Below are 22695 nucleotides of genomic sequence, written 5' to 3' on the forward strand. Positions count from 1 at the left end.
CAATTTCATTTTAAAAACATTACTCTCTTTACTTTGGGAAAAAAATAAGACACAGCAAATCCAAATAAGCAAGCACCTTTAAAATACTATAGACAGTGTCATCTGAAATGTGGATAATACACTTAAAAAAAAAACTGGCAATAACTTATTTTTGCATAACAATGGTGGTAAAACGTAAGTGAAAATGGACGTTTGAAACACTGACATAAGAAAATATTGTTACAGTTGAATTTCTTACTTACCCTGATGTTTTTTTCATATGGCAGTGTAATATTTTTTTCTAACAATACATTAAATGAAACCTAAATTGTAACACAGATATTCTTAAATCAAATCAAGCTTTTAGTGTACAGGAACACCCACAAAAAAGTAAAATATGATCAATTTAATTATTGGATGTAATTTATTGACTTTTGCAGTTGCACTGACAAATATTCAACCACTGTTGCAAATAGTGCTAACTTTCATGATGATTGGTATTTTTTTTTTTTTAAGTGTTTTCTTTCTGATTTGTTTGAGGCTTTCTGAGAATATACATTATATGTATTTGGTGTATATGATGTTAGTATGACGGTAAAACCTTTGATGTGGATAAAAATAAATGAAGATGCTTTTTTCAATGGAAGTGTTAGCTTTCAAACACTGCTTTTATTTTAAATCTTTTACTAAACTTTTCCTAATATATGTTGATTTGTTTTCCACATTTAAATATTAATGGTTTGAATAGGTTTGGTTTTATAAAACAGTCTTGGTTTATTTTTCAGCTCACATTCTGCCAGTTCTGTGGAAGTGTTTGTATTTGTATATACAGGACTGTCTCAGAAAATTTGAATATTGTGATAAAGTGTTTTATTTTCTGTAATGCAACTAAAAACATGAAAATGTCATACATTCTGGATTCATTACACATCAACTGAAATATTGCAAGCCTTTTATTATTTTAGTATTGCTTATTATGGCATACAGCTGAAAAAAACTCATAAATCCTATCTCAAAAAATTAAAATATTTCCTCAGACCAAGTAAAAAAAAAAATGCTGGAAAATTAAATCATCATCTCCATAGAGCTTTACAACAGATGGAAGCATTTACACAGCTGCAATGACTCTGGACTTGATGAAACACAGTGAACCAAAACCAGCAGCTGACATGGCTCCCCAAACCATTGCTGACTGAGGCAACTTCCGTTGTCTAGAGTTCAGGAGTGGCTTGACCATGGGAATTCTGCTTTTTTGAAGCTGTATCTGTTGAAAAGCTCTATGGAGATGATGAATTCATCTTCCAGCATGATCTGGCACCTGCTCACATTGCCAAAACCACCAGTAACTGGTGTACTGACCATGGCATTAATGTCCTCCATTGGGCTGCCAACTCCCCTGACCTGAACCCCATAGAGAATTTGTGGGGTATTGTGAAGAAGAAGCTGAAAGACACCAGACCCAATAATGCAAATGAGCTGTAGGCCGCTATTGAAGCATCCTGGGCATCCATTACACCTCAGCAATGCCACAGGCCGATTGCCTCCATGCCACGCCGCATTGATGCAGTAATCCGTGCAAAAGGATTCCCAACCAAGTACTGTGTGCATTAATTGAAATTTTCAAATGTTTGATTTTGTTTTGCTGTTATAAATCTTTTTTTTTTTACTTGGTCTGATGAAATATTCTAATTTTTTTAGATAGTATTTTTGAGTTTTCTTAAGCTGTATGCCATTATCTGCAATATTAAAATAATAAAAGGCTTGCAATATATCAGTTGATGTGTAATGAATCCAGAATGTATGACATTTTCATGTTTTTAGCTGCATTACAGAAAATAAAGGACTTTATCACAATATTATAATTTTCTGAGACAGTCCTGTATAGACATATTAGATTAGATTAGATAGTACTTTATTTATTCCGTCAGGAGAGTTCCTTCATATAGATGAGAGCGAGAGCAAATATAAACTAAAATAAATGCCGGATTGCATTTGTTTTGCTACGGTAACAACAATGCAAAACTTTGAACATATGTATATATATATGTATATATATATATATATATATATATATATATATATAATAAATTCATTCATTCATTTATATATATAAATATTTATATATACACATACATACATTTATATATACATACATACATATAAACATATGTACGCATATACATAAATACACATTCATAGACACATATGTATATACACATTTATATATACACATATATATTTACATATACATATATACACACATACCTATACATATACATACTTATACACACACACAGACATATATATATATATATATATATATATATATATATATATATATATATATACACACACCCACATACCTATAAACATACTTATACACATATATATATATATATATACATACATAAATACACATACCTATACATACATATACACATATTTATATATATATATATACATACATAAATACACATACCTATACATACGTATACACATATATAGATACACATATTTATATATATATATATATATATATATATATATATATATATATATATATATACACACACACATATATACATATATATATATACATATATAGAGTACAAGTATATATATAGGTATATATATATATGTGTGTATGTGTATATATATGTGAGTATGTGTATGTATATACACAAACATATATACACACATATATATATGAGTACAAGTATATATATATATATATATATATATATATATATATATATATATGGTAACGATACTACAAGAGTTGCATTGTCGTTACCATAGCAAAATAAATGTAATCCTGCTGCACTCTGGGGTTCGGCTTTTGAAGAAAATGTTAAATTGATTCAATGCAAACTACAGGAGGTTAATGAATTTTGCAAATAAATAGAATTCACAATAACAGGGTCGAATCATGAAGTTCATGATATTTTGTCCACTTTTTCCTACCCTGCTTGGATTGATATCTCTTATGTGTCCTGAGTATTTTCTCCAATCACCACAATCTGCACACCAGATCCAGTGGAATCTAACTCCACTCCCTGAACGGCTTGTGCCTCTGCAACCTGCATTTGACATGGCGTCTCTTCCGCCTCATCGACTGTGATCTCCATCCTGGTCTTTACCATGATTCCAGCCTCATCTCCACCCGACTCATCAGTCAACTGTAGCTCCATGACGCCTATTGTTTCTTCTACTTGAGGTGGGTTGATCTCTATGACAGTGTGCTCCTGGTTGGTCTCCACCTCCCCCTGTATCAACTCCTGTTGCATCAACATGGTGCTGTCCACCACCTGCCCCTCCAAAGGCAGCGCGTCGCCATCTACAGTCTGCTGGCTGAGATGTACCAGCTCTACAGGGCTCACTAACGTACTTAAATGTCCGGAGTCCTGCATAGAGCTGGCGTCCACCAGCGTGAGGCCAGGAGACGTGTGCAAGGCAATACTGTCCGCTTTTCCGTCCCCGGTCACCATGTAACGCGTGAAGAGCTGTGAGCCGGTGGGGAACAGCGTGACGGTGTTGGACGTCTGGGCTAAGGAGGCGATGGGTAAATCTGCCACAGTGAATGGCTGACACAGCGAGGATAATGAGATTGGGGACAGAATGGTGAACTGCGGCGTTGTCGCGTTAGTCTGATCGTTACAGCTGGACGTCAGGATGGTGGTGTTAGTAATGGGTCTCTGCAAACGAGGTCTCTTTGTCGGACGTTTGGTGGCACTTCCGCTTTTGGCAGGCAGCTGTGGGCATGTGAGAAGAGATTGAACCTGTTGCTGCTTTTGCTGTTCCACCAACTGCAGGTCCAAGTCTGCAGAGAACATTGAAATTGATCACAAAATATATTGTAATTATTGCACGATAACATAGATTGTGTTTCTAAATTATGCACACATTTGATATATTTTAAAATTGAAACCATTCCACCAAATCAGTGCCATTTGTGTCCCCAAGAAATAAAATGTTTAAATGCATGACAAAAATTATAACATATTTTTAATTAATCAACGTGTTCTGCATATTGATTGCAGTTGTCATAAATACAATTTTACAGATTAATGTAAATCCTAGTGTGTGAATGTGAGTGTGAATGTTGTCTGTCTATCTGTGTTGGCCCTGCGATGAGATGGCGACTTGTCCAGGGTGTACACCGCCTTGCGCCCGATTGTAGCTGAGATAGGCGCCAGCGCCCCCCGCAACCCCAAAAGGGAATGAGCGGTAAAAAATGGATGGATGGACGTTGAACATTTGAAAAATTATTTTTCATCTATCTCTGCATCCTTAAATTACCATGAACTATGTTATTTAAATCGTTCAGAAATGTGTTTCTATTCAATGGTACGGCAATTACTTACTTGATTAAAGTACAGTGTTTTATTTTCCTATATTTAAACTGTTTAATGTAACAGTGGCTAAAAATGTTAAATATACTTATTAAATAAATCATCTGTCCTATTTTTCATGAATATTTCGGCTCCCAAGACAAACAGGTCCTAGGTGAGTGATCAGACAAAGAGCAGCTCAAAGACTTCTATGGAATTACAACGAAATGAACCCAGATTTCCCTCGCCCGGACGTGGGTCACCGGGGCCCCGCTCTGGAGCCAGGCCCGGAGTTGGGGCACGATGGCGAGCGCCTGGTGGTCGGGCCTGTTCCCATGGGGCCCGGCCGGGCACAGCCCGAAGAGGCAACGTGGGTCATCCCTCCAATGGGCTCACCACTCATAGGAGGGGCCATAGAGGTCGGGTGCATTGTGAGCTGGGCGGCAGCCGAAGGCAGGGCACCTGGCGGTCCGATCCTCGGCTACAGAAGCTAGCTCTTGGGACGTGGAACGTCACGTCACTGGGGGGGAAGGAGCCTGAGCTAGTGCGCGAGGTAGAGAAGTTCCGGCTGGATATAGTCGGACTCACCTCGACGCACAGCAAGGGCTCTGGAACCAGTTCTCTCGAGAGGGACTGGACCCTCTTCCACTCTGGCGTTGCCGGCAGTGAGAGGCGACGGGCTGGGGTGGCAATTCTGGTTGCCCCCCGGCTCAAAGCCTGTACGTTTGAGTTCAACCCAGTGGACGAGAGGGTAGCTTCCCTTCGCCTTCGGGTGGGGGGACGGGTCCTGACTGTTGTTTGTGCTTACGCACCAAACAGCAGTTCAGAATACCCACCCTTTTTGGGTACACTCGAGGGAGTACTGGAAAGTGCTCCTCCGGGTGATTCCCTTGTCCTACTGGGAGACTTCAACGCTCATGTTGGCAACGACAGTGAAACCTGGAGAGGCGTGATTGGGAAGAATGGTCACCCGGATCTAAACCCGAGTGGTGTTTTGTTATTGGACTTTTGTGCTCGTCACAGTTTGTCGATAACAAACACCATGTTCAAACATAAGGGTGTCCATATGTGCACTTGGCACCAGGACACCCTAGGCCGCAGTTCCATGATCGACTTTGTAGTTGTGTCATCGGATTTGCGGCCTTATGTTTTGGACACTCGGGTGAAGAGAGGGGCGGAGCTTTCTACCGATCACCACCTGGTGGTGAGTTGGCTGCGATGGTGGGGAAGGATGCCGGACAGACCTGGCAGGCCCAAACGCATTGTGAGGGTCTGCTGGGAACGTCTGGCAGAGTCTCCTGTCAGAGAGAGTTTCAATTCACACCTCCGGGAGAACTTTGAACATGTCACGAGGGAGCTGCGGGACATTGAGTCCGAGTGGACCATGTTCCGAACCTCTATTGTCGAGGCGGCTGATTGGAGCTGTGGCCGCAAGGTTGTTGGTGCCTGTCGTGGCGGTAATCCCAGAACCCGTTGGTGGACACCAGCAGTGAGGGATGCCGTCAAGCTGAAGAAGGAGTCCTATCGGGTTCTTTTGGCTCATAGGACTCCGGAGGCAGTGGACGGGTACCGACGGGCCAAGCGGTGTGCAGCTTTAGCGGTCGCGGAGGCAAAAACTCGGACATGGGAAGAGTTTGGGGAAGCCATGGAAAACGACTTCCGGACGGCTTCGAAACGATTCTGGACCACCATACGGCGCCTCAGGAAGGGGAAGCAGTGCACTATCAACACCGTGTATGGTGCGGATGGTGTTCTGCTGACTTCGACTGCGGATGTTGTGGATCGGTGGAGGGAATACTTCGAAGACCTCCTCAATCCCACCAACACGTCTTTCTTTGAGGAAGCGGTGCCTGGGGAATCTGTAGTGGACTCTCCTATTTCTGGGGCTGAGGTCGCTGAGGTAGTTAAAAAGCTCCTCGGCGGCAAGGCCCCGGGGGTGGATGAGATCCGCCCGGAGTTCCTTAAGGCTCTGGATGCTGTGGGGCTGTCTTGGTTGACAAGACTCTGCAGCATCGCGTGGACATCGGGGGCGGTACCTCTGGATTGGCAGACCGGGGTGGTGGTCCCTCTCTTTAAGAAGGGGGACCGGAGGGTGTGTTCCAACTATCGTGGGATCACACTCCTCAGCCTTCCCGGTAAGGTTTATTCAGGTGTACTGGAGAGGAGGCTTCGCCGGATAGTCGAACCTCGGATTCAGGAGGAACAGTGTGGTTTTCGTCCTGGTCGTGGAACTGTGGACCAGCTCTATACTCTCGGCAGGGTTCTTGAGGGTGCATGGGAGTTTGCCCAACCAGTCTACATGTGCTTTGTGGACTTGGAGAAGGCATTCGACCGTGTCCCTCGGGAAGTCCTGTGGGGAGTGCTCAGAGAGTATGGGGTATCGGAATGTCTTATTGTGGCAGTCCGCTCCCTGTATGATCAGTGTCAGAGCTTGGTCCGCATTGCTGGCAGTAAGTCGGACACGTTTCCAGTGAAGATTGGACTCCGCCAAGGCTGTCCTTTGTCACCGATTCTGTTCATAACTTTTATGGACAGAATTTCTAGGCGCAGTCAAGGCGTTGAGGGGTTCCGGTTTGGTGGCCACGGGATTAGGTCTCTGCTTTTTGCAGATGATGTAGTCCTGATGGCTTCATCTGGCCGGGATCTTCAGCTCTCACTGGATCGGTTTGCAGCCGAGTGTGAAGCGACCGGAATGAGAATCAGCACCTCCAAGTCCGAGTCCATGGTTCTCGCCCGGAAAAGGGTGGAGTGCCATCTCCGGGTTGGGGAGGAGACCCTGCCCCAAGTGGAGGAGTTCAAGTACCTAGGAGTCTTGTTCACGAGTGGGGGAAGAGTGGATCGTGAGATCGACAGGCGGATCGGTGAGGCGTCTTCAGTAATGCGGACGTTGTATCGATCCGTTGTGGTGAAGAAGGAGCTGAGCCGGAAGGCAAAGCTCTAAATTTACCGGTCGATCTACGTTCCCATCCTCACCTATGGTCATGAGCTCTGGGTCATGACCGAAAGGATAAGATCACGGGTACAAGCGGCCGAAATGAGTTTCCTCCGCCGGGTGGCGGGGCTCTCCCTTAGAGATAGGGTGAGAAGCTCTGCCATCCGGGAGGAGCTCAACGTAAAGCCGCTGCTCCTCCACATCGAGAGGAGCCAGATGAGGTGGTTCGGGCATCTGGTCAGGATGCCACCCGAACGCCTCCCTAGGGATGTGTTTAGGGCACGTCCAGCTGGTAGGAGGCCACGGGGAAGACCCAGGACACGTTGGAAAGACTATGTCTCCCGGCTGGCCTGGGAACGCCTCGGGATCCCCCGGGAAGAGCTAGACGAAGTGGCTGGAGATAGGGAAGTCTGGGCTTCCCTGCTTAGGCTGCTGCCCCCGCGACCCGACCTCGGATAAGCGGAAGATGATGGATGGATGGATGGATTTCGGCTTACTCAGTGGCCTAGTGGTGCAAGTGTCCGCCCTGTGATCGGTAGGTTGTGAGTTCAAACCCCGTCCGAGTCATACCAAAGACAATAAAAATGGGACCCATTGCCTCCCTGCTTGGCACTCAGCATCAAGGGTTGGAATTGGGGGTTGTATCACCATAAATGAATCCCGGCTGCGGCACCGCTGCTGCTCACTGCTTCCCTCACTTCCCAGGGGGTGATCAAGGGGATGGGTCAATGCAGAGGACAAATCTCACCACACCTAGTGTGTGTGTGACAATCATTGGTACTTTAACATTAACTTTACTACCCTACTGTGTTCAAATGCTGGTCATTATAGTGGTACTTGGAGAGCCAAGTTTTTTCTAAGGTGGTACTTGGTGAAAAAAAAGTGTGACAACCACTGCCCTACCATATTCAACAAGTCTCATAATCCACAAGAAGTTGCATCATTAACATTCTCTGGAGGCCAAAAAGCTATTCATTTATTTTTTGTAGCTTCTTCTGTGCATTTTAACTGTGACTTAAATGTTACTTGTTTATCTGTAAAATATTGTTTTTGTTAATGTGCTTAGTGTCAACATGCTATTAGCATAAATGCAATGTGGCTATATTTCATGTATGTGCTAATTATATGTTGAAAAAATATCACTCCTGTTACTTTCAGTCCTATTACTCAAAAAAGTCATCTTTAGCTTAGGAACTTTGTGCAAAAATGAAATGATGTTGTGAAGTGAAATATATTTATTTAGCGATTTTCTCTAGTGGCTCAAAGCGCTTTACATAGTGAAACCCAATATCTAAGTTACATTTTTAAACCAGTGTGGGTGGCACTGGGAGCAGGTGGGTAAAGTGTCTTGCCCAAGGACACAACGGCAGTGACTAGAATGGCGGAAGCGGGAATCAAACCTGCAACCCTCAAGTTGCTGACACGGCCGCTCTACCAACCGAGCTATACCGCCTGACATGAACCTATACACATTTTGACTATTTTGATATTTGTATTATCACATTCAAAGTAAAAGAGAAAAAAAAAAGGAAATATTTTGTATTATGATTTTATAACATACAGCAATACCTCACAGTTTGTATCTAATACATTTATTGTGAAACAGCGTCGGCCACCGAAATACATTAAAATACATTTAACCCTGGATTCCCTCGAAACAACAATTTTTTTTAACATGTAACACCCCTTTTAAAAAGAAAAAAAAAACTTTTAAAATGGATTTATTCTATTAAAAATGATACAATGTGTTTTTTTGACTTGTTGGTTCAGGCCCTTTCGGGACTGCACAACAAGGGGTGGCACTTCATGACTTTTGCTATGATTAGTGGTGCTTTTTTGTGAACTTTTGGATCTTTTTGGCCATGGCTTTGTTTGCACCGGAGACCAGCTGCCACACCGGAGTCCACGTGGAGAGATCTGAGGTGATGCGGGGGAAGAGACAGAGCTGCAGAGCTAGTGTTAAGCGTCGGGATGGACGAGCTTCACAGAGCTAAATAAGCATGTAACAGACATTTAGGTACATAGAGACGGATTTTCTCTCATCCGCGCAGACCGGACATTGACTGAGAGCTAGTGAGCAGCCTCGAACAGATTCAGCTCTCTTCGGTCTGTTCCTCTCTCCAGCTGTGCTGTGCTGTCCCCTATCCCATCAGACGATGGCGTGGAGCACCGCGGAGGTAACCGGAGTATTTTGTTTTCAAAATGCTAGCAGTAATGCCTTGAAATAAGTATCAAGCAAGAACTTGGAGTTCTACCGTCAATGTATTTTTTTTCTGGCGCTGATAAATGGGCTGGACTGAAAAGGAAACTACATCTCCAATGATCCCTTGCACAGTGGAGCAGAGAACCTACTGCAAAGTTTAAATTAGAATAAGACGCATTTTGGTTTTAAGACAAATGAACACAAAAATGATAGAGGAGAAAACCTTATGCTGGAGTCTCTCGTCAGTCTGATGAATGAGCAGACAGGCAATTATTTCCTGTTGGCATAAATAGTCACGTGGTAGTGCAGACATGCAAAAAAAACTACACTGCACACCGCAACATCTACAACAAGAAATACGAGTATTATTCTACTTGATGAACAGTCACCCAGAAAAAATATTATTCATGTGAAATCCAGAAGCCAGTGAGGCCAACAAGTTGGGACGTTTTTACAATAATAAAGGGAAACATTATCACCAGACCTATGTAAGCGTCAGTATACACCTTGATGTTGCAGAAAAAAGACCATTTGTTTTTTTAACCGATTTCCGAACTCTATGGGTGAATTTGGCGATTTAAACGCCTTTCAATTGTTCGCCTGTCGGAGCAATGACCTTTCACCCGTGACGTCACATCGTGAAGCGACCCGCCATTTACTCAAACACATTACACACACCAAGTCAAATCAGCTCTGTTATTTTCCGTTATTTTGACTGTTTTCGGGTACCTTGGAGACATCATGCCTCATCGGTGTGTTGTCGGAGGGTGTAACAACACGAACAGAGACGGATTCAAGTTGCACCAGTGGTCAAAAGATGCGAAAGTCCCTCGTTTGTTCCGCACACTGTACCGACGACAGCTATGCTACGACAAAGATGGCAAGAATGTGTGGATATCCTGCGACACTCAAAGCAGATGATTTCCAACGATAAAGTCAACGAAATCACAAAGGTGAGTTTTGTTGATGTCCTTGACTTATGTGGAGCGCTAATCAGACATATTTGGTCACGGCATGACTGCAAGCTAATCGATGCTAACAAGCTATTTAAGCTAGCTGTATGTACATATTGCATCATTATGCCTCATTTGTAGCTATATTTGTATCCAGCCTTTCCCCCCACCCACATTTAATGCCAAACAAACACATACCAATCGTTGGTTAGAAGGTGATCGCCGAATTCGTCCGCGCTCCTTCCCGTGCCGCTGTCTGTTGTGATATGGCTCAAAAGCTGCTGTTTCTTCTTTAATTTAGTTTTCGGTACCTGCCTCCACAGTCCAACCATCCGTTTCAATACATGCGTAATCTGTTGAATCGCTTACTGCGCTGAAATCCGAGTCTGAATCCGAGCTACTATGCTAAACCTTTTTGTGCTATCCGCCATGTTTGTTTCCGGTGGCTTCACGCGGTGACGTCACAGGACAATAGACGGGTGGATTTAGCGATGGTGTAAATCAGGCACTTTGAAGCCGTTTGTCGGGATATTGCGTGATGGGTAAAATTTTGAGAAAAACTTCAAAAAATAAATAAAGCCACTGGAAACTGATTTTTATTGTTTTTAACCCTTCAGAAATTGTGATAATGTTCCCCTTTAAAAGTGAAATTGCCAGTTAACTTCTTAAGAATCAGCATTCTTTTAACCAACACAAAAATGTCCATTGCAGAAGACAATGCTTCTCAGCAAGTTAAAGTTGAAAGACACTAGACTGAACATTATTGTTTTACACTTGTTAAACTGGATATTTACATTGTCCATTTAAAGACACTCGACTGAAATAGGTTGAAACGCAATGTTCTTGTGCTATTTTTTGCAGTTAAAAATACTTGTTTATAGAAATAAATATAATTTAAACATTTCTGCCATTTCATTTTACACACTGGCATTTTTTCCAAGCCTTTATTTTTTTTCAGAACACCACAATATCATCATACCGTGGTTTCAATTAGGTGATGATATCGTATAATGAGATTTTATATCGTTACATCCCTATTGTCATGGTTGCGCAATATGTATTTGTTACAAATTTTTGGGTTTGTCGTTGCATTTTACTTTGTAGCCGTATGTAGAAATGGCGTCGCTGAGGTGGCAGCTGGTTGCATCAGTTCTGTGCTCTTTTAATGTATGTTATGTCTCTTTGTTTGCCTCTTGTTTTAATGTGTTTTGCCTTAATTTTGTTGATGTTTGTATCCACACTGCAGCTACATAATTTCCCCATTGTGAGATGAATAAAGTATATCCTATCGCCTTCCAGCTGCTTCTCAAACACACCATAAGCAGCTGCCCCATATTTTTATAGATGATAAATTATTTAAATAATAACTTTTTAATGTCCTTGAATGGCATTCTTGAACCATTTTGGTTCGGTATGGTGCCGCTTGTCAAGTGTAAGGTAAGGCGTTGTAAAGTAACCATCAAATGATGTCGACCTTTAGCTATAAGATAAAGTTAGTAAGAAGACTGGGTGTTCTGGTCAGATTTTACAGGGTTCACTGTGACATTCACTACACCAACCAGTGTTGGGGAGGACCGTAACCTGAATTTTTGCTTGTAACCTAAAGCATTACAAAAAGCCGAGAGACAGCTCTGCGAGGTACCACAGTAGTATACAGTAAATGAATTACACTTTTTTTTAATGTAATGCATTACTGTTAATGTAGTCATATTTTTATGGATGTCTTTTTTATTAAATTGTTTCATATTTATAAAATGTTGAATCTTCCTAATTCAGTCTTATTGTACTGCATGCATTTACTGTTTTTCTCCAATTTACACAGAGGCTCTATCTAATACTTGAGTAGTTTAAAAAATCAAATATATGAGTTTATTACTCACTGCTGAGGACGCTGAGAATGTGCTCCTGGTTGGGATCAGTCTGCTGCCTCCTCTTCTCCAGCATCTTCTTGACCGTATCCAGCAGTCCAAACACCTGACCAAGATTACTAAGCACTGCGATCTCTAACAGAGAAGAATTGGCAGCTGTTGGTTCAACCAATTTGACTTTTCTTTTATCATTCCTCTTTTAATGTCTCTCAAAAAGCAAGTTCTTTCTCTGTGTCTCTTTCAGCTCACCTTTGTCATTAGCTCTGTGGGGATTGTCAGTATTTTTAATGAAAAAAAAAGAATCTGTACCTGTGTCCTGTAAGAAAGCTGACTGCTTGAGCAACGGTATATTCTTCAACAGCTCCAGCAACTCACTGCTGATTTTGGCCACCACTTCTCCCAGCAAACCCACATCAGCAATTCCTATCCAAAAGTTCAGTGTTTCCTCTGGAGAACATGACAAGTGTTAAAACCTTTTGTCTTTGACTTTACACAGGATGGAAAAAGTATCTACACTTTTTAAACTTTGCCGCATTGTGTCTCGTTACCACAACAAACACAAATCTATTGGGATTTTATGTGAAAGCACAACAAACATTTTGTAGCTGAAGGCAAATAATTACATTTTTCTTTACAAATAAGAAACTGAAATGTGTGGTGTACTAAAGTAATCGATCCTTTGTGGAGCCACATTGCACTGCAATTATAGCTGCAAATCTGTTGAGGTACTTTGCACATCTACAGGCTGACAGTGACACTGACTACGTTTCCATGCACTAAATAAGTCCGATTCCTCAAATAGTTCGGCTCTGGAAGCATCCTACAACCCATGGAAACACCTTAATCTGATCATGTTTGGCTTTTGAGAAACCGGACTAACATGCCTAGATTATGCGGTTTTGGAAACCAGATATCTCGAGTGGGTGTGTGCTTCCTGAGGGGATCTTTGTAACCACCATTTAATCAAAACAGGCAACAACTGGAATTAAAGGAGACTTTATTTGCTTCACAAATTAAAAAACATTTTGAACTGCATCGAAGGGAAAAAAAGAAACATATTTATCTAAGATGGTAGCTAAATAAATTATGGAACATGCTGCTTCATTTGGACTCCAGAATTAAATACGAGTGAGATGGAAGAGAATGAAGCAGTTATATTAAAGGCAAAAAAGAAAGCGCACACAAACCTATTCACTCTGCATTTGTGCACTCGAAATTGATTAACAACAACTCTGTATTCTGCACATCTGGCACTTGTCCACAACAATAGCAACCGTCTGGAGAAATGTCGGGGCACAAACGGGCCATTCCTTCAGATTTACAACTTCTTCCATCAATCTGCAGAGACTTTAGAATTAATTTCAAGACTTTTATAAATACCAGATTTATGTGGTGCACAACTATTGGAGCTACCAATGTTCTCCTTGTTTAGCCTGTAAGTTAAAGTGGATGGCTATGGCTTCAAAACAGTGTGTGTAGAAACCACACTTTGTGCACATGGACTCATTTTCCTTTCGCAATGCGTTTTTTGTTCCTCACCATGCACTGCGTTCCACCTTTTCTTTATGGCCCTGACAGTCCTCCCTTTTGGCATTTCTGAGCGGGCATTGAAAACACAGGCTTCGCACTTGGCCTTTTTTCTGACTGGTCACGCCTCCTGGTCAGAAACTGTTACAGTTGAACTGTGAGAGTACACTGATACCTCAACTTAAGAGTGCCCCAACCTAAAGAATGTTTTGAGATACAAGCAGTCTCTAAGCAAATTGTTATGCTTTAATTACAAGCAAACATTTGAATTCTAGGCCATCAAAACGTTGATGGTGGGTTTTGAAGTTGTTTTAGTGGGCTACAATGACGACTCCCATTAGCCGCACCTTGGAAGTGTTTTTTTTATCATCTTCCTAAAAAAATAAAAAATAAAAAAGACGTGTGTTCTTGTCTCTCGTAATGAGTGTGAACAATAGGCAACATTTTTTTAAAAAGTGCAGTATAATATTGTGGTATATGTTCAAAAAAGATGTCATAATGTGTATAATGAAGTAGCAGGAATGTTGAGGATAAACACACTTACTGTAATTGAACACTAATATAATGCTTAAATGTTATCCATTCATGTTCTACCACTTTTCCCTTTCAGGTTTGCGGGAGTGGCTGGAGCCTATCCAAGCTGCATTCAGGCGGAAGGCAGGGTACACCCTGAACAAGTCGTAATGCTCAAATGTTTTAATCATATTTATTACTATAAACACGTATTTTTAAGTGAAAATATTTGTGCAGGAACATCTACTGTTTCAAGCAAATATAACAACAAATAAAAAAAAATTACATCAAAGAATTTCATAGTGATAACATAATATTCACTGATATTTAGCTTTGTTGGCTTCAAATATCTTTACTGGTTGATGGTTTATGAGTTTGCGACTTGTCTAACGTGTACCTTGCCTTTTGCCTGAGTGCAGCTAGAGAGGCTCCAGCTTCCCCACCCCAAAGTGTACAGTTCTTTTTTGGTGATCTCCCTTTGTGATCTTTGTGGTTATCAGCTGGCTATGTCGGCGTGGAAGCGCTCGAGACAAAAGTGGCGCACTTTGCTTTGCAGAACGCAGAAGTTCTTACCTACAACAAAGAGGTTGTGTTTTCACCACAGTTTGTTTGTATGTTTATATAACTCAAACAGATGGAGTCCAAAAATCAATTATTCTTACCTACTACAAACATTCACTTTTTGCTGACAGCATTCCATGCCCCCACTTTGGATGTAGTTTATTTTCAGACCCAGCCAACGCCAAAGCACCATAAAAAAACTGCACTCGCCAAATTTTCATTTGATACCATTACACGTCAGGGCTTTATTGTGAAGACTTTGAAACCAAAATACAGCAGTATCTAAATACGGCTACAGCCTTAATACACAGGCATGGACAACAGTTGATGACAGTTAAACTTGCCTTTATTTCCCACAAAGAGTAACACTTTCCCATTGAAATAAATAAAGTTAAACTTATTTTTGAATTAATAATACAATTATAAATTGATTTATTAATTATATTTTTTGTTTATACTCATTATTTTGTACTGTTATTTTTTTTATAACTTATTTCCGACAGTAATACTAAACAACAAACTCTCTAAGGAATGTGATTTTACAATTTTTTTACTGTGAACTAAAACAGTGCAAAAATAATCATAATAACCGTGAAACCGTGATTATTACTCACACTTCAATTGTACAGTCAACATTTATAATCGATGCATCCCTAATTATTATTCTGGTACAAATAGTGGTTGAAATGGGAGATCATGTAGATTTCTATGGGTATTATGAACTATTGTCTGATACGTGCGCAGGTACCTGAGATTTCCCGAGAGTCCTTGTTTGTAGAGTCCAGTGAACTTGAGACCCAGTTGGCCTTCTCGACTGGCTTCACTGTTGTATTGTCACCTCCAGTCTTGGCTTCCAAGGACTCCTGAGCTGCAATGGTGACCCAATAAAACCTCTTCAAGTTGTCACCAAATAATAATGAAGTAAAATGGACATAAATGTCATGTGAAGGCACTTCCCACAAACAAGTGTTATAGGACTTCATATTTCTACGCTTTACAATGATGGCTATGAAATAAAAGAAGATCAAGTGTAGATTTTCCGGATCAACTCAGCTTTAGAAATACAACAGAACCTCGATTTAGAACCCCTGCATTAGCAAATATTTTTATTTACAAACCTACTGATCGTGCCGCGTATGCCTCTGCGTACAAATCGTGTGTCTGTGTAAGAACACCTAGCTGTAAAAACTAAGGGCTCCACATTGTAAAGGAGGCAGAGCCTTCCACCTACCTCTGCAGAGGAGACTTCATAGTCACGTCTCAGCGCTTCAGTGTGTACCTTTTGTGTGTTTTTCCCTTATTGACAAGAATTTCCATTTTGCTAACTCAAAATGAGTCCCAAAAAGTCAACAGACCAAAGTGAAAAAAGGGTGCGAATCTCTATGGAGACTACAGTTTTTGCAAAGAGTATGGAGTCGTCTTAGTATCACAGCAAGTTGTAATTGTAAAGAGACTGGACTTTATGAGAAAACGATGCAAGGGAAAACTTTTACAGTTTTGTTATCAAGTGTGAGGCGCAGAAGTAATTCCACCTCGTCGTCGTTCCAAACAAAAGAGTCACTTTCTTGGTGTGCATTAGCCTTCTCTTTTTTTGTTTTGACTTGTGAACGGAGAATATAACTTTAAGCGGGTGCGCGGTTTCTTCTATGGTTTTGGTGGTTCCATTGGCTTTGTTTATTTACAGCGCCACTTATGGCGAGGTAGAGTATTACATCATTCTCACCCAGGAAACATTTCCGCCTGTATGTGACTCACTATTGATAGGACACTGTGGGGACGGATTTATTTTTTTAAAGCCAAAACACAATTGAAAAAAACATTGCTGTGGGGTTATGCCCTCTGAAGCCTTTTTTAAAATTTAGTTTAAGACCACCAAAAACAGTTGGCGTGGGGGAAAAAAGGCTGAAACTGGACATATCATATTCCACCTTAAAACGGTTCTTTGGGATCCCTTCTACTACAGCGGCACCGGAAGGCACACACAGAAAGGGGTGGCTTCACCCTTTCTGTCTGTCCTGAGCAGTTATTTGACGGTGTTATTGTGGATGGACTTTACTTTTTCAAATGTTCATGAAGGATTTAATAACCATTTGAAATTTGCTTCCATGTGTGCACGTATGTTTAACGGTCGATCGTGAAAATATTTGAATTTTTTTTTTTTTTCATTTGACATTTGTCTGTGACAACCCCACCCGAGGAGTAATTAACAGACCCAATCAGGCGAGCATTTTAACATTTGAACACGCACGCAAGTCTCTGCCTCTCTTCCCGCAGCTTTTGACACAGCCAACCACTACACCTGCTCATCTCGCAAACGCGCTTTTCATGATGCTTGGAAAAATCAATCGGGCTGCAACAATTAATTAAGGCTGAATGTTGCAATGCATGGGACATTTTTTAGCATCCAACATCAAACAACCCTTCCGTCATCCATGAGTCCATGACCATCATTGCTCCGCTGCGATGGAAACTAACAAACCAAATACTACAGTACGTGAACATTGCTTCAAAGTAGGGATTTTGTGTTATAAAAAGGCAGTAACATGATAAAACAAGGGGGCAGCAAAAGCTCTTCCCAGTTTGGCCCCTTTTTATCACGGGGGAAAAACCTACCAGGTGAACAACTGATTTTATTACTTCCAGCGGTGACGTAAGACAACTATGTGACTCGTGTTTCATATGTGACCATTGGATGAACAAAAATACTAAAGTACTAAGACTACAGAACTGTCTCAGAAAATTTGAATATTGTGATAAAGTCCTTTATCTTCTGTAATGCAAATAAAAACATTAAAATGTCATACATTCTGGATTCATTACACATCAACTGAAAGATTGCAAGCCTTTTATTATTTTAATATTGCTGATTATGGCACACGGCTTAACAAAACTCAAAAATCTTATCTAAAAAAATTAGAATATTTCATCAGACCAAGTAAAAAAAAAAGATTTATAACAGCAAAACAAAATCAAACATTTGAAAATGTCAATTAATGCACTCAGTACTTGGTTGGGAATCCTTTTGCACGGATAACTGCATCAATGCGGCGTGGCATGGAGGCAATCAGCCTGCGGCATTGCTGAGGTGTTATGGATGCCCAGGATGCTTCAATAGCGGCCTTCAGCTCATTTGCATTATTGGGTCTGGTGTCTTTCAGCTTCTTCTTCACAATACCCCACAAATTCTCTATGGGGTTTAGGTCAGGAGAGTTGGCAGGCCAATGGAGGACTGTAATGCCATTGTCAGTACACCAGTTACTGGTGGTTTTGGCACTGTAGACAGGTGCCAGATCATGCTGGAAAATGAAATCATCATCTCCACAGAGCTTTTCAACAGATACAGCTTCATTAGCCGTATTCCCATGGTCAAGCCGCTCCTGAACTCTAGACAACGGAAGTTGCCTCACTCAGCAATGGTTTGGGGAGCCATGTCAGCTGCTGGTTTTGGTCCACTGTGTTTCATCAAGTCCAGACTCAATACAACAGTGTACATGCTTCCATCGGTTGTAAAGCTCTATGGAGATGATGATTACATTTTCCAGCATGATTTGGCACCTGCTCACAGTGCCAAAACCAGCAGTAACTGGTGTACTGACCATGGCATTACTGTCCTCGATTGGCCTGCCAACTCTCCTGACCTAAACACCATTGAGAATGTGTGGGGTATTGTGAAGAAGAAGCTGAAAGACACCAGACCCAATAATGCAAATGAGCTGAAGGCCGCTATTGAAGCATCCTGGGCATCCATAACCCCTCAGCAATGCCACAGGCCGATTGCGTCCATGCCACGCCGCATAAATGCAGTAATCCGTGCAAAAGGATTCCCAACCAAGTACTGAGTGCATTAATTGACATTTTCAAATGTTTGATTTTGTTTTGCTGTTATAAATCTTTTTTTTTAACTTGGTCTGAGGAAATATTTTATTTTTTTGAGATAAGATTTTTGAGTTTTCTTAAGCTGTATGCCATAATCAGCAATATTAAAATAATAAAAGGCTTGCAATATTTCAGTTGATGTGTAATGAATCTAGAATTTATGACATTTTCATGTTTGTAGTTGCCTTACAGAAAATAAGGGACTTTATCACAATATTCAAATTTTCTGAGACAGTCCTGTATAGTGGACATAAACAATTAGTTTCTACGGCAAAATGGGTGTCACTCTATTCTGCCTATGAAGCCGTTAAAAAAACATCAAAACACCTGCATTAAGATATTATATCATTACGTCCCTGCTTTGCATTCAGCATCACAGGTTGGAATTGGGGTTTAAATCACCCAAAATTATTCCCGGGCGCGGCTACCGCTGCTGCTAACTGCTTCCCTCACCTCCCAGGGGGTGATCAAGGGTGATGGGTCAAATGCAGAGGATAATTTCACCACACCTAGTGTGTGTTTGACAATCATTAGTACTTTTTATACATAATCTAAGTATATACTGTATATCTAATGTAGTAACAGGTAACTTTTAATATTTATGTATTTTGATCATATTTTAAAAACGCATCACAACGTTGACATTTTTTTCCCACTACTACATAACTGATCATTACTCACTGCAGACTTTATGACAGCCAACAAACATAATTACACATCACTTACTGTAAAAGGCCTGCTGTCATTAGGATGCTTACCGCGAGGACGTTCATATATTCCCATTTCGATAGAGAATGACTCATGATACTTGCGAAGATAAAGTGGGGTGGAGCCAAGCGTCTTTTTGTGTTGTTCCAGCCTTTTTCAGGTTTAAATTGGCTGTTAAATTGTACCAACTTGTCGGAGTTCATCCTTGTCCTATCTAGGTGGAAGGCATGATTTACAAACCCCGTTTCCATATGAGTTGGGAAATTGTGTTAGATGTAAGTATAAACGGGATACTATGATTTGCAAATAATTTTCAACCCATATTCAGTTGAATATGCTACAAAGACAACATATTTGATGTTCAAACATTCTTTTCCCCAAAATAATCATTAACTTTAGAATTTAATGCCAGCAACACATGCAGAGAAGTTGGCAAAGGCGGCAATAAATACGGTTAAATTCGAGAAATGCTCATCAAACACTTATTTGGAACATCCCACAGGTGTGCAGGCTAATTGGGAGCAGGTGGGTGCCATGATTGGGTATAAAAGCAGCTTCCATGAAATGCTAAGTAATTCACAAACAAGGATGGGGCGAGGGTCACCAATTTGTAAGCAAATTGTCAAACAGTTTTAGAACAACATTTCTCAACGAGTTATTGCAAGGAATATAGGGATTTTTACCATTTACGGTCCGTAAAATCATCAAAAGGTTCATAGAATCTGGAGAAATCACTGCACATACGCGATGATATTACGGACCTTTGATCCCTCAGGCGGTACTGCACCAAAAACCGACATCAGTGTGTAAAGGATATCACCACATGGGTTCAGGAACACTTCATAAAACCACCGTCAGTAACTACAGTTGGTTGGTACATCTGTAAGTGCAAGTTAAAACTCTGCTATGCAAAGCAAAACCCCTTTATCAACAACACCAAGGAACGCCGCTGGCTTCGCTGGGCCCGAGCTCATCTAAGATGGACTGATGCAAAGTGGAAAAGTGTTCTGTGGTCTGACGAGTCCACATTTCAAATTATATTTGGAAACTGTGGATGTGGTGTCCTCCGAAACAAAGAGGAAAATAACCCTCAATTGTTAAAGGCCCAAAGTTCAAAAGCCAGCATCTGTGATTGTATGGGGGTGCATTAGTGCCCAAGGCATGGGTAACTTACACATCTGTGAAGGCACCATCAATGCTGAAAGGTCCATACAGGTTTTGGAACAACATATCTTGTCATCCAAGCAACGTTATAATGGACGCCCCTGTTTATTTCAGCAAGACAATGCCAAGCCACGTGATACAACAGCGTGGCTTCATAGTAAAAGAGTGTGGGTACTTTCCTGGCCCGCCTGCAGTCCATTCCTGTCTCCCATCGAAAATGTGCGGCGCATAATGAAGCGTAAAATACGACAGCGGAGACTCCAGACTGTTGAACGACTGAAGCTCTACATAAAACAAGAATGAGAAAGAATTCCACTTTCAAAGCTTCAACAATTAGTTTCCTCAGTTCCCAAACGTTTATTGACTGTTGTTAAAATAAAAGGTAATGTAACACAGTGGTGAACATGCCCTTTCCCATGTTGCAGCCATGAAATTCTAAGTAAATTATTATTTGCAAAAAAAAAATAAAGTTTATCAGTTTGAACATCAAATCATTGTATTTCGTTTATATTTACATCCAACACAATTTCCCAACTCATATGGAATCGGGGTTTGTATGATCTAGTATAACGTTTGACGAGAAAGAAAACGAGGAAGCAGCTCATTAGTCGATCATGTAGACATTGGCACGCAAGATTGTGATCACGTCACGCTATAAATAGTTTGTCTGTGTTAGAGCTTTTAATAACAATATAACTAACACTTGGTTAATATTTAAGTCACAAAATGTAAATTAAGTAATGTTGGCGCTTTTTGGATGTTTTTTTTTTATTGGGTTTTATGGGAGGAATAGAGGACCTCCATTTGGCTCTACTGTAGGTGGACTTTTATTTATGAGTTAGAATGCATTAAAAAAATGTAACCGTCGTCATGTCTTTTATAATGATTCTGAACGAAAATTCTTAAAAAAGTGCGGTTCCCCTTTAAGCTAATGACGCAGCCGGTGGAATTGTGCAGACATGTTTGTTACTGGATACTTTCTATACTAATTTGCTTCGGTTTTGGAGACTTTGTATCTATAGATAATAGTTAACTATATTTATTTGATACTTGTCCATATTGTCAAATGTATATAGACTGCCATATTGTTCAATTAAGGACACTCATTACATATATCTAGCTTGTGTTCTAATCTGTACTTTTACATGTTGTAATATTCTTAAAGATACAGGAAAAGACAAACCTTGTGTGCTTATTGCAGCTGTTTAGCTGGCTGTCCAGCTTTGCACAGTTAAACACGCTGCAGGACTGCTTGTATCGGAAATCTTTTACCGGAAACTTTAGCTGCAAATTGAAATAATCCAATACAGTAATTGTATTTTTGCTGATATTGGACTTATATTTAATGTCAATATCAAATCGAGACATCCCTAATTATTATGTCATTTATGGGACCGCCAGACGCTAAACTCCCTGTATTCTGTCACTCCTGCAAAAATTACTATAAAAGCAATATTAATAAATTCCACCTTCTATCAGGGTTCATTGTGTTATTGTTAGTCTTTTATATCAGGGGAAATATAATCACGATGAACATATAAGCTAACCTTTGATAGCAGACATGACACGATAATAATAATACCTACCCGGAGAAGATGTGAGTCCACTGCCATCAGGTGGGAACCGTGTGTTGTTGATTAGGAGGTCAAACTTGGTGCTTCGACAAGTGTTTGTACACAACGTACTGTGTTGATAGAAGTCAAGCTGGCCTGAATCCATTATTTTCCTAGAGGAAGTGGAAAAAAATATTCAATATTTTGAAAATTAAAAGAGGAAACAAGGGTTTACTTTATAGGTATGTTGATTTGCTACAGCTGTATCACTGCAAAGCAACGAGACGACATAAAACCGCTTCTTCACGTACAAAGATGGAAGTCCAGTTTATGAAGTGGAGCTATTTTAGCTAATTGTTACATTCATCCAAGCACCACTGTTTTTGTTGGTAGAAAAAGAAAAGACACAGTGGGGTTGTACGGTATACCCGTATTAATAAAGTACCGTGGTACTAATGAATGAAAAAAAGGTACTAAACTGCCTTTGAAAAACACAGGTACTTTTTTTTTTTTTATGGACATGACGG

At 40.7% G+C, this 22695-nt stretch overlaps 1 protein-coding gene across 4 annotated transcripts in view; it reads right to left on the reverse strand.

The window, feature by feature from the left end:
* Window positions 1-2735: 2735 nt before the first annotated feature.
* gmeb1 (glucocorticoid modulatory element binding protein 1) overlaps window positions 2736-22695 on the reverse strand; it is a 35128-nt gene continuing 15168 nt past the window's right edge. For 2 of the 4 annotated variants that reach the window (XM_061908373.1, XM_061908372.1), the window contains exons 6-10: window positions 22202-22341; window positions 15616-15735; window positions 12576-12713; window positions 12279-12401; window positions 2736-3799 (exon numbers count right to left, since the gene is read on the reverse strand). In XM_061908373.1, the coding sequence (XP_061764357.1) occupies window positions 2964-3799; window positions 12279-12401; window positions 12576-12713; window positions 15616-15735; window positions 22202-22341 (1357 nt within the window). In that variant the 3' untranslated portion in view covers window positions 2736-2963. The remainder of the gene's footprint in view (window positions 3800-12278; window positions 12402-12575; window positions 12714-15615; window positions 15736-22201; window positions 22342-22695) is intronic. The other 2 variants (XM_061908371.1, XM_061908374.1) reach the window with 2 other exon arrangements.

Source organism: Nerophis ophidion, linkage group LG08 (genome assembly GCF_033978795.1).
Source record: "Nerophis ophidion isolate RoL-2023_Sa linkage group LG08, RoL_Noph_v1.0, whole genome shotgun sequence".
Classification (NCBI taxonomy): domain Eukaryota; kingdom Metazoa; phylum Chordata; class Actinopteri; order Syngnathiformes; family Syngnathidae; genus Nerophis; species Nerophis ophidion.